The sequence below is a fragment of the Podarcis gaigeae genome (assembly GCF_964106915.1).
Source record: "Podarcis gaigeae genome assembly, chromosome: 2".
NCBI classification, from domain to species: Eukaryota; Metazoa; Chordata; class Lepidosauria; order Squamata; family Lacertidae; genus Podarcis; species Podarcis gaigeae.
The window spans coordinates 12,910,765-12,923,421 of NC_139679.1; the positions used below are offsets into that span (position 1 = coordinate 12,910,765).

General features: G+C 44.9%; 1 protein-coding gene across 2 annotated transcripts in view; it reads left to right on the forward strand.

Annotated features, from left to right (window-relative positions):
- TAMALIN (trafficking regulator and scaffold protein tamalin) overlaps positions 1 to 12,657 on the forward strand; it is a 48,672-nt gene that overhangs the window by 19,841 nt on the left and 16,174 nt on the right. For both annotated transcript variants that reach the window (XM_083729023.1, XM_083729022.1), the window contains exon 2: positions 9,869 to 9,918. In XM_083729023.1, the coding sequence (XP_083585149.1) occupies positions 9,869 to 9,918 (50 nt within the window). The remainder of the gene's footprint in view (positions 1 to 9,868; positions 9,919 to 12,657) is intronic.

Sequence of the window (12,657 nt, forward strand, 5' to 3'; positions counted from 1 at the left end):
GCAGCCTCTGATCTGTCTACCGCCTCTCATCTCTGTAAAACTGTGACCCTGGAAAAGGCAAAAATAAGAATTAAAAACACCCTGCGCCTCACGGCAGGAAACCGCCGCTCTCTCGGCCAGGAGATGAAAAGGCCTGTTTGTTTATGGAGCCGTCCGCCCCATTGATGGGGAGGAGTCAGAGCACAAAGATATTGTGCAGGAGAAGCTCATTTCACTTTCAAAACGGCTGCGTGGAATTATTTGCATGCGTTTTGACTGTTGTGCCTCGCGTTGTGCCACCAATCTGAGGGAGCCTGGTGGCAGGGGGAGGGAGCCTTCAACCTCCCCACACCCTGCCCCATATCTAAAGGGTGATTCCTCCTTGCACCCAGGTCTGACTCTGCCAGCCTGCACCCTCCTCAACCCAAAAGATGTATCTCCTTTTTTTGCCGCTTCCGCCTCCAGCTGGATATTGGAAGCACATGTTTGCACCGGGGTCTGCGTTTAATTACTGGTGGAGACAGCAGTCTCTGCAGGTCAAAGACGGCTTATTTCTTTTTTTGCATCTTTGGGCTCCCGGGGATCAGAGTGGAGGGATGGCTTGACGCATTGGAGGCAGGCTTGAAAGGGAATAATTGGGCTTTTTCCGCATCCTCTTTCTCTCAGCTGGTTGCCATTTGGAGCAGCTTCTGTCAGTGCTGCTGCTGCCTCCTCCTCCTCCTCCTCCTTCTGTTTGCTTATTCTTTTTAAAGCCCTAAACGGCCTCGGTCCAGTATACCTGAAGGAGTGTCCACCCCCATCGTTCTGCCCGGACACTGAGGTCCAGATCTGAGGGCCTTCTAGTGGTTCCCTCATTGCGAAAAGTGAGGTTACAGAGAACCAGGCAGTTGTCTTTCTCCCAAGAGCACCTCCCAGGTTTTTCCTTTCTCCCCTTTGCCACAACTACCGTATTTTTCGCTCTATAAGACGCACCAGACCATAAGACGCACCTAGTTTTTGGAAGAGGAAAACAAGAAAAAAAAATATTCTGAATCCGAGAAGCCAGGGCAGCCAGCAGGATCACAGTGCAGTTTATGGTATAACCAGGCGCAGCCTCTCCCGGTCTGAAGACACATGCTCCATGCGGCTCTTTAAAGGGAGCGCTGAGCAGAGACTCCCGCCTGCATTCACTCCATAAGACGCACACACATTTACCCTTACTTTTTAGGAGGGGAAAAGTGCATCTTATAGAGCGAAAAGTACGGTATCTGGTCAGTTGGCTCCAGTTGCAGAGCAGCAAAATTGGCTTGTTCTCTGCTCAGCTAGTGGTACGTGGCGGCGGCCCACACCCAGAAACCAAACCACACGGTTTTCAGTGGGACTCGAGTAAGCTGGACTCCCCCCACAAAGCGTGCAAGCAGTTAACTCAACCGGCTGTGCGAAGAGAGGAAGCATTCAGAAGACTGAAACTGGATCCAGTTGACTTTTCTGGATCAGTCTGGAGCAGAGCTCTAAAAACAGAGGGAGTGGCTCTTTTTCACCCAGAGGGGCCACATTAATTCTGAGATGGGGGGCGTTGCATGCCAATGATGGGTGAGGACAGCGGCCAAAGTGGATGGAGCGATGAATATGACTCTTAGCCTATGTACAGAACGCTGCAGCCGTACAAAGCCCGGAGGTGCTTGCTCAATAGGGCGTGTTGAATTTTTCAGCCTTCCAGAAATGAGGGGCACTTAAAAGTTGTAACGCGACCAGGGAATTTGAAAGAGACTTTGGTTAAATTAATACCGTTTGGTTTTGCTTGGTAAGTGAAACGCGCATAAAATTGCACAGAAATCTTTAAAAATGATTGCAGTTATAACAGACCCTCCAAGTGCCCCTATTTTCCAGGGATGATCCCAGATTTAAAGAAGCCGTCCCGGTTTCTGATTTGATCCCAAAATGTTCCGCTTTTCCTTAGTCCCTATTTTCATCAGAGAAATGTTGGAGGATAATGGAGTTATGTGACCCCTGAGGCAAGGAGATAAGTAACTACAACCATTAGAAGACACCTGAAGGGAACCCTGTATAGGGAAGTTTTTTAACTTTTAATTTTTTATTACATTTTTTATATATGTTGAAAGCCGCCCATAGTGGCTGGGGCAACCCTGTTAGATGGGTGAGGTGGTATTATTATTATTATTATTATTATTATTATTATTATTATTATTTTATTGTTGCTGCTGCTGTTGTTGACTAAAAGGTAAAGGTAAAGGTACCCCTGCCCGTACGGGCCAGTTGTGTCTGACTCTAGGGTTGTGCGCCCATCTCACTTAAGAGGCCGGGGGCCAGCACTGTCCGGAGACACTTCTGGGTCACGTGGCCAGCGTGACGAAGCTGCTCTGGCGAGCCAGCACCAGTGCAGCACACGGAACGCCGTTTACCTTCCCGCTAGAAAGCGGTACCTATTTATCTACTTGCACTTTAGGGGTGCTTTCGAGCTGGGACCGAAAGACGGGAGCTCACCCCGCTGCAGGGATTCGAACCGCTGACCATGCGATCGGCAAGCCCTAGGCGCTGAGGTTTTACCCACAGCGCCACCCGCGTCCCTAGGGTGTCCCTATTTTCATTGGATAAATGTTGGAGGGTATGTTATAAGCATAGACTGACCAAGCTAAATGTTGTGCAGTCACAAAAATAATATTTGAATTTGTTGCACCCAAAAACATATTTTTAAGACCCCCTCTGAAGGTACATTCTTTCACCTTTGGTGCACGTGCCCAAGGATTAAGGCTTTCTGGGAGATGATCTATAATGAAATAAAAAAGGTATTTAAATATACCTTCCTGAAGAAACCAGAGGCTTTTCTCCTGGGCATGATCGGCCAATTGGTGTCAAAGAAGGATAGAACTTTTTTTATGTATGCAACAACAGCAGCAAGAATACTCATCACAAAGTATTGGAAGACACAAGATTTACCCACCCGGGAAGAATGGCAGATGAAGGTGATGGACTACATGGAACTGGCAGAAATGACTGGCAGAATCCGAGACCAGGGAGAAGAGTCGGTAGAAGAAGATTGGAAGAAATTTAAAGACTATCTACAGAAACACTGTAAAATTAAGGAGTGCTAAAAGGATGTTGGAATGAAGTAATGTGGTTTTTGCAGTGATGCTATATAGGGTTAAGGAATAATGGATTGTCAACAGGTCAGAATGTAAAGTTACAATATATTAAGATAAATTAGTAAGATAAAAACAAGAATGGAAAGGATTTGCTGAAATAATCAATTGAACTAGAATACAAAATCTGGGTGTCAAGGGTATTATCGATGAGCGTAACGAGATGTGAAATTCAACCCAGGACCCTCTCCGATCACTGCCCCTTAATTCTGGAAATAAAAAATACAATAAAGGGACAGTATAGGTGGAGGATGAATGAACACTTATTTGAAATCGAAGAGGTGACGGAAAGGGCTAAAAGTACTTAAAAAAATTATTTTGATTTAAACCTGAACAGAGACACACCTATAGATACAATATGGGACGCTGGGAAGGCGGTCCTAAGGGGTCTTTTAATACAACAAAATAGCCATAGAAGGAAATTAAGGGAACAAAAGAAAGAGGACATTCTCATACAGTTAAGAGAATGTGAGAGGAAATTGGCGATAAACCCGGGAGATGAAGAGATTAATCAAACCTCTAAAGTGTTGCAGTCACAATACTCAGCCTTATTAAATCAGGAGGTAGAATGGAGAATTAAATTTATGAGGCAGAAATATTTTGAGTCGGCAAATAAAATGGGAAAGTTACTTGCGTGGCAGCTAAGAAAAAGAAGCAAACAAAATGTGATTAATAAACTCACAACGGAGGATAACACGACAGAAGATCCAGATGAAATAGAAAAAAGGTTTATCCAATTCTTTGAGAAGTTGTATGAAAAAGGAGAAGAAGATAGTATGGAAATAGGTAGATACCTGGACCAATGTGGAGGGAAATATCTAGCGGAAGAGGATGGTGCACAACTGAATAAGAATATCACACTAGATGAGGTTAAAGAAGCTATTAAAAGGACGAAGCCCGGAAAGGCTCCTGGGCCGGACGGTTTGTCCTCGAGGTATTATAAAACGCTAGGAGAATACCTAGCGCCGGTGCTTACGGACGTCATTAATAACATTTTGCAAGGAGGGAGGATCCCTGATTCCTGGAAGGAGGCATATATTACTTTAATACCAAAAACGGAAAAGGAAAAAACAGATATAAGGAATTATAGGCCAGTTTCACTGCTTAACAGTGATTATAAGATCTTTGCAGATATTGTGGCAAATAGACTTAAGAAGCACCTAAAAAAATATATTCATAAAGATCAAGCGGGGTTCCTCCCTAACAGGCAACAGAAAGACAACGTCCGTCACATATTAAACATTATTGAATATTTGGATATGAGGACAGACATCCCAGCAGCCTTGATATTTATTGATGCCGAGAAGGCCTTCGATAACGTTTCTTGGGAATTTTTACTACAATGCATGAAAATGGCTGGAATAGAAGGTCCTTATATGGAAGGCATCAAAGCAATATATTCAGGGCAACGGGCTAGGTTGATTTTTAACAATAATTTGTCCAAATCCTTTATGATTAGGAAAGGCACAAGACAGGGGTGCCCATTGTCCCCCCTGTTATTTATTATGGTTTTGGAGGTAGTTGCAAATAAAATAAGGGAAACATCAAATATAAGGGAGATAAGAATTGGGGAAAAAGAGTACAAGCTAAAAGCGTATGCCGATGACCTGGTCTTATCTCTAGAGAACCCAGTGGACAGTGCCAGGAATGTAGTAGAACTTTTGGAGGATTTTGGCAAACTGTCAGGATTTAAACTAAACAGAAAAAAAACTAAAATTTTAATAAAGAATTTGGATGAACATGCAAAAATTGAGCTGGAACAAAAGATTGGAATCAAGGTAGTGAATAAGGTAAAATATTTGGGAATTTGGCTATCCCCGAAAAATATAAATCTTGTGGAAGACAATTATAATAAGGTATGGCAAGAAATTAAGAAAGACTTGGACACCTGGCATAGGCTGAAATTATCTTGGACAGGAAGGATAGCCGCGATTAAGATGTGTATCCTCCCGAGACTGCTATTTTTATTTCAGAATATTCCAGTAATCAAAGGTACATTATGCTTTAAGAACTGGCAAAAAATTCTTGCCAAATTTATATGGCAAGGGAAAAGGGCCAGAGTCAAGTTTAAACATCTTACGGATTTTAGGGAGAGAGGTGGCTTCGCAGTCCCGAACATTAAGCTTTACTATGAGGCAGCTTGCCTATGTTGGATAAAGGACTGGGCCACTCTAAAGAATACAGACTTATTAGATTTAGAGGGCTTCGACATTAGGTTTGGCTGGCATGCCTACTTGTGGCAGGAGAAAGAGAAGGTCCATAGGGGCTTTTCCAATCATATTATTAGAGGCCCGTTACTTGAAGTCTGGAATAGAAATAAAAACCTGATTGAAAAAGGTACACCCTGGTGGCTCTCCCCGGTTGATATTGTTAAAATTAAAAAACTGAACATGACAGGTGAAAGGTGGACGTATGAGGATCTCCTAGTTAAAACAGAAGAGGGATAGAAGGTTAGGCCATATGATGAGATGAAGGATAAAATCAAGGAATGGTTACACTTCCACCAAATTAACGCACTGTGGGGTGAACATAAAAAATCAGGGATGAGCGAAAAAAAATCGAGATACCAGGTGGAAATTCTAGAAAGCAATAATAAAATTCTTTCTAAAATGTATAAACAATTACTGGAATGGGGCACCAAAGAGGAAGAGGTGAAAGGAGTGATGATTAAGTGGGATAAAGATCTTGGGTACAAGGTGGAATATAATAAATGGCAAATACTTTGGAAGAAGGGTATGAAGTTTACGGCATGCGCAACTCTCCGAGAAAATTTAGAAAAAATGATGTATCGCTGGTACCTGACCCCGGCTAAGCTGGGGAAGATGTACAGGAATGTTGATATTATCTGTTGGAGATGTAGAGATAAGGTGGGGACCTTCTTCCATGTATGGTGGACATGCGATGTGGTGAAGAGATTCTGGGGACAAATCTATGAGGAGTTGAAAAAAATTTTGAAGTATAACTTTCCTAAGATACCTGAGGCGTTTCTTCTAGGTATGATTGGCGAGGAAATAAAGAATGTAGATCAAACCTTTTTTCAATATGCCACGGTGGCGGTGAGGATTTTAATAGCGCAAAAGTGGAAATCCCCCGACATACCTTCGATTAGAGATTGGCAAGAGAGACTGTTTCAATATATAGAATTAGCGAGATCAACTCAAAGAATCAGGCATCATAATACTGCAAAACTAAAAAGTGAATGGACTAAATTTCTAAGTTATATTGAGATTAATTTGGGAATTAATAATCTATCAGCAGATGGTAACTAATACCTACGATGTTTAGAATGATTATCAGAATAACTGCAGAAACTGTATAAGATTATATAACCCTAAACTGAGTTGGACGGAGGTCCACTGCCTGTAAGTGTATAGTGGTTTTTTCTATTCTTGTTGTTTCTTCTCTTTTTTCTTTTTTCTTTTTTTTCTTTTCTTTTCTTTCTTCATGTATTTTTACTCCTTTGGTATGTGTGCATTTTAAAAATTTGTCTAATAAAGTCAATAGATTCGGGGGGAAAAAAGAACTAGAATACAAAATAGGGAGGTGTGAGGAGGTCAAGGAAACAAGTAAATGAAAGACAAGACATGGAAAGATGGATTTCTTTTTAATTGTTTTTACTTTTTCTGTATTTTGTATTTTCTGTTTTTCTTTTTCTTTATTTTTGTAATTTTTTGAAACTTTAATAAATATTATTTTTTTAAAAAAAAGACCCCCTCACTGGAGAAATATGCAAAAAAACTAGTTCCACCTTATGTGCGTGCAACACCTCTTCATCCAGGCAAGTAAGGAGCACTCAAGAGCAAGGCCAGGGAGAAAAAATCCGGAGGGCCAGATAGAGAATTGCAGTGGGCCACATTGGCCCCCACCCCTCAGCCTTAAGATCCCCACCCCTTCTCTAAAACGATCCCAGGAGTGTGAGCTTTGGGTGTGTAGGTTCCTTAGAGCACCAGGCAACTGGGATTTCTCCTTCCCTGGCAATCTGCTTCTGCAAGTGGATTCCAGAATACCTTGGGAATTCATCTTCTGCAACTACAGGCCTCAATCCAGCACCGCAGTTAGGCGTGTTGATGCCCATCAGAATAAATGGGTTTAAGTGTACATAACTTGGTGGTTAGGCCATGGGAAGGCCCAATTGCCTTCTAAATCTGGCCCGCGGGTGGTCCAGGAATCAGCGTGTTTTTACATGAGTAGAATGTGTCCTTTTATTCAAAATGCATCTCTGGGTTCTTTGTGGGAGATAGGAATTCAATCTTTATCTTTCTTTCTTTCTTTCTTTAAAAATATAGTCCGGCCCCCCACAAGGTCTGAGGGACAGTGGACCCGGCCCCCTGCTGGAAAAGTTTATAGACCCCTGACTTAGGCTATAAGTGTCCAGTTCTGGCGCTCTGCCTCCTTTGATTTGAGTCCTTCAGTTATCCCACTTCATTAATGGGCGAGTCACTTGTATCCAAACTCGAAGCAGCTTTTTCCTGCCCAATAAGTGGGCCTAGACCTTTTCCAGAACAGAGAGCTAAATCCTCATCTCTGCTGCGAAACAGCGGAACGCTCTTCCCAAAACCTGAAGCAGCTCCAACGAGCTCACATTGGATAGGCTTGCAAAACTATTGTGAGGATCTTTGAGCCAACAGGCTGTGATCTAAGCCTTGAGGTCATTTTAAAGGTAAAGGGACCCCTGACCATTAGGTCCAGTCGTGACCGACTCTGGGGTTGTGGCGCTCATCTCGCTTTATTGGCCGAGGGAGCCGGCGTACAGTTTCTGGGTCATGTGGCCAGCATGACTAAGCAGCTTCTGGCGAACCAGAGCAGCGCACGGAAACATCGTTTACCTTCCCGCCGGAGCAGTACCTACCATATTTTTTGCTCTACTGTATAAGACTTACTTTTTCCCTCCTAAAAAGTAATGGGGAATGTGTGTGCGTCTTATGGAGCGAATGCAGGCTGCGCAGGTATCCCAGAAGCCAGAACAGCAAGAGGGATTGCTGCTTTCACTGCGCAGCGATCCCTCTTGCTGTTCTGGCTTCTGAGAATATTTTTTTTCTTATTTTCCTCCTCCAAAAACTAAGTGCGTCTTGTAGTCTGGTGCGTCTTATAGAGCGGAAAATACGGTATTTATCTACTTGCACTTTGAGGTGCTTTTGAACTGCTAAGTTGGCAGGAGGTCATTTTAGTCTGGTGTAAAACAGCGGCTTAGAGAGAGAGACATTTTGTGCTTACACGCAGGCTCTGGCTGGTGTGCGGAAATGTTTGCATCCCATGCGAGAGCAGATATTTACTTTCAAGCACGATCCCCTTTGCATGTGTGGCTCTTTAATAGAAACCTGCTGCCTCTGCCTCTTGGCTGCTCCCAGCAACGATGTGGAGTTCAGCTGGGGGGGAAACGCCCCAAAGACGCATATGTTTGCATGCTCGCGCAACTTGGAAAACTTCACAAGAGATGGCACATTGTCGCTCCGTCCAACTGCTGCCGGGTGGCTTTGCCAAGAAGTCTTACGTTCCGAATGCTCAATGGGAACCGGAATGTGGATCTGCCGCCCACCTCTGAGTGGGTAGTGGGATCTATTTATGCAAATAGATGTGCTTCTTTGGCCCTCTCCCCGGCTCCCAGCATGCACTGGGTGGGCCGCTCTGCTCAAACACCCAACAATGAGAGGGTCTGTTTGGGATGGGACAGACAATTGATTTCATTTTTCCAAATAATGGGGCTTTTTGCATAAAACAGGCTTTCTCTCTCAAGGACTTCTCATTTCCCCCCATGGCATCGAGCCATTTGGCTTTAAAAGCCTGCAATGTTCAGGACGTGACTTGGAGCTTGCATGCTTGAACACCGGGATTGGTGGTGGGTGTTAAGACCCTCTGTTTGCAGTTGAAGTCCCGGGCCAAGTATCTGAAACATTTGAAGCAGGGCTGTTCCAAGAAAAGCCCCCTTAAATATGCTAAAGCTCTAGCAATAGGCTCATGTTTTGATGGACACCAACTCCCATCCGTCCCAGCCAGCGTGGCTAATGATCGGGGCTGATGGGAGTTGTAGTCCAACACCACCTGGAGTGGGCAGATTCCTTTTTACAGTGGTACCTCAGGTTACATACGCTTCAGGTTACATACACTTCAGGTTACAGACTCTGCTAACCCAGAAATAGTGCTTCAGGTTAAGAACTTTGCTTCAGGAAGAGAACAGAAATCGTGCTCCAGCGGCGCAGCAGCAGCAGGAGGCCCCATTAGCTAAAGTGGTGCTTCAGGTTAAGAACAGTTTCGGGTTAAGAAAGGACCTCCGGAATGAATTAAGTACTTAACCTGAGGTACCACTGTACAAGGTTATGTACTGTGCTACAAAGCCATAGAAAGGGGTGGCGACTAGATCTGGCAACTAGGGGAGTTTTTAGTGTTTGATGTTTTATTATGTTTCTTGTTTATATGCTGGAAGCTGCCCAGAGTGGCTGGGGCAGCCCAGTCAGACGGGCAGAGTAAAAATAATAAAATCGTGATCATGTGCAAACAGATGTCATTCAGCACCTGTTCCTCTGTGGCTTTTCCCTGGCTTTGAAACCGTGAAATAGTTCTCCTGGTCCAGCTCTCTACCTTATCCAATCTTGGGTGTTGTAGCTTTTGTGTTTGTGTGTGTGTGTGTGTGTGTGTGTGAGAGAGAGAGAGAGAGAGAGAGAGAGAGAGAGAGAGAGAGAGAGAACATACTTTGAGGCATGCCTTGACTAATTGCGGTCTTTGTTTTCCTCTTGCCATCTCTTCTTCCTCAGGGCTCCGGATTCAAATGGCGATCTCTCAGCCAGTCACCCGAGCAGCACAGGTAGGTTCCTTTGTTCCTTTCCTCTAGAAGAATTTAAGCGGAATCAGCAAATTCTGTTTGCTGGCTTTCTGCTTACTCTTATCTCTGTGTGTGTGTGTATCTCTTAAGTCAGACTAAGCATGTAGCTTTGTGGTATTTGTGATTACCCCGTGGACTCAACAGAAAGCACATCCGATCACAATGATGTGTCCAGACATCGTCTTCTCCCTTCCCTGCCTCCCTGCGCTCTCTGGTTCATTTTTTCCGCTGTGGCTCCTTAATCCCGGATCACAGCTGCTGCCACACGTGCTGCCACCCTCTAGGGTATTCCCAGCTCAGCGGATGGTCTCTGGGGGTGTGAATGGCCTTCGGGAAGGGGCTTTAATGACAGGGCTTCATCTCTCCCTCTGAATGAGCTGCTCTTTCACAATAGCGACAATGGCTTGACTGATTTCTAAAAGGAGGCGGATCATCTGGGGAGTCTTTGACATTCTCCCCACCCCTGGGGTGCGCTTGACAGGAACAGGGGTTAATTCCCAAAACATAGGCAAGGCATATGGCTTTCCCTGCAAGGTAGCCTTGAGAGTGACATCTGCTTTAATCTGCGGGCGCCTGGTCCTCTGAGGTCCTCTGCGGGCGCCTGGGGTTGCTCTGAGCTTAGGGCTCTGGGTGGAATTCCGTTCTCTGTCCATCCCTCTCAGTCCCAAGATAAACTACTCATAATAAGTAGACTCCTGTGTCATCATTTTTAACAGACTCCTGCTTCATCTGAACAATGGGTAGGCAAACTAAGGCCTGGGGGCCGGATCCAGCCCAATCGCCTTCTAAATCCGGACCACAGGTGGTCTGGGAATCAGCATGTTTTTACATGAGTAGAATGTGTCCTTTTATTAATAATAATAATAATAATAATAATAATAATAATAATAATAATAATTTATACCCCACCCATCTGGCTGGGCTTCCCCGGCCACTCTGGGCAGCTTCCAACAAAATATTACAATACAGTAATGCATCAAACTTTAAAAGCTTCCCTAAACAGGGCTGCCTTCAGATGTCTTCTAAAAGTTTGGTAGTTGTTGTTCTCTTTGACATCTGGTGGGAGGGCGTTCCACAGGGGGGGCGCCACTACCGAGAAGGCCCTCTGCCTGGTTCCCTGTAACTTGCCTTCTCACAGTGAGGGAACCGCCAGAAGGCCCTCAGCGCTGGACCTCAGTGTCCGGATAGAATTATGGGGGTGGAGACGCTCCTTCAGATATACTGGACCGAGGTCGTTTAGGGCTTTAAGGTCAGCACCAACACCTTGAATTGTGCTTGGAAACGTACTGGGGACCAATGTAGGTCCCTCTGGGTTATTTGCATCTCTGGGTTATTGTGGGGCCTGCCTGGTGTTTTTACATGAGTAGAATGTGTGCGTTTATTTAAAATGCATCTCTGGGTTATTTGTAGGACATAGGAATTTATTCATTCCCCCCCCCCCCAAAAAAAATATAAATATACAAAATATACAAGGTGTGAGGGACAGTGGACCAGCCCCCTGCTGAAAAAGTTTGCTGACCCCTGCAAACTCCCCAAGAGCTCAGTTGGTAGAGCAGGAGACTCTTGATCTCAGGGTTGTGGGTTCGTGCCCCGCTTTTGGGTAAAAAGATCGGTGCAGGGGATGGACTAGATGACCGCCGTGGTCCCTTCCAGCTCTAAAATCCTGTGGTTCGAAGATCCTGAATGCAGTCCAAACTGCTAGTGGCTGTGTTACTGTAGTGCAGGGTGGCCGACCTGTGTCCCCCACCCCCCGCCCCACCTTCCGTCAAAAGTTTTTGTGGCTCCCAAGATCCACCCCCTCCATTTGTAATTTAAAAAAAATGAAATAACTCCTTTTTAAAAAAACCAACAACAGCTCCTGTGCATCCCCTAATGTGATGCCCAAAGGTTTTGTGGGTCCCTCTAGGTCAGGCATCCCCAAACTCAGCCCTCCAGATGTTTTGGGACTACAATTCCCACCATCCCTGGCCACTGGTCCTGTTAGCTAGGGATCATGGGAGTTGTAGTCCCAAAACATCTGGAGGGGCAAATTTGTGGGTGCCTGCTTTAGGTCCTTCCATTCCCGCTCCCCCCTCCCCAATTCTCTAAAATGTAAACAAATACAGTTTTACTAACTGCTGCTGTAGGTTCCCATTTGGAAGGCAGGCTTCAGAGCTGCATTGATTGGCAGGCCCACTTTGACAGTTTAGTCCTTGGGAAGAAGCCCCCTTCTCAAAAGGATTTTCAGCTCTTAGTGATGATTTGTGCCCAGTCTTTGCTACACAGTCTATGACCCAGGCCAGTCTTCAATTCACGCACCCCACAAAATCGTTTGTTCTTAGCTGTCCTGGAGCAGATTTTGGATGGGGCTGACCAGAAGTTGTGAACTACAGCTTCCATTATTCCTGATTATAGTCCATGCCGGCTGGGACTCATGGGAGTTGGAGTCCAGAACATCTGGAGGGCACCAGGATAGTGAAATCTAAGCAGAAAGCTTACCTTTGTTGGTGATATTACCCTCTTTCCGAAACAGAGCTTGGAGCGCTGTAGCTTGATCCCAGTTCAAAAAATGTAGGGTTGGGCACACCAAAAGTAACCACTTGGAAGGAGACACACACCCACCCACACCACAAAACCCCACTCAGTATCCCCTTTCTTTGATTTAGTTAAGTGTTTACCAAATTTGGGTCTCCAGCTGCTCTTGGACTACAATTCCCATCATCCCTGACCACTTGTCTTGCT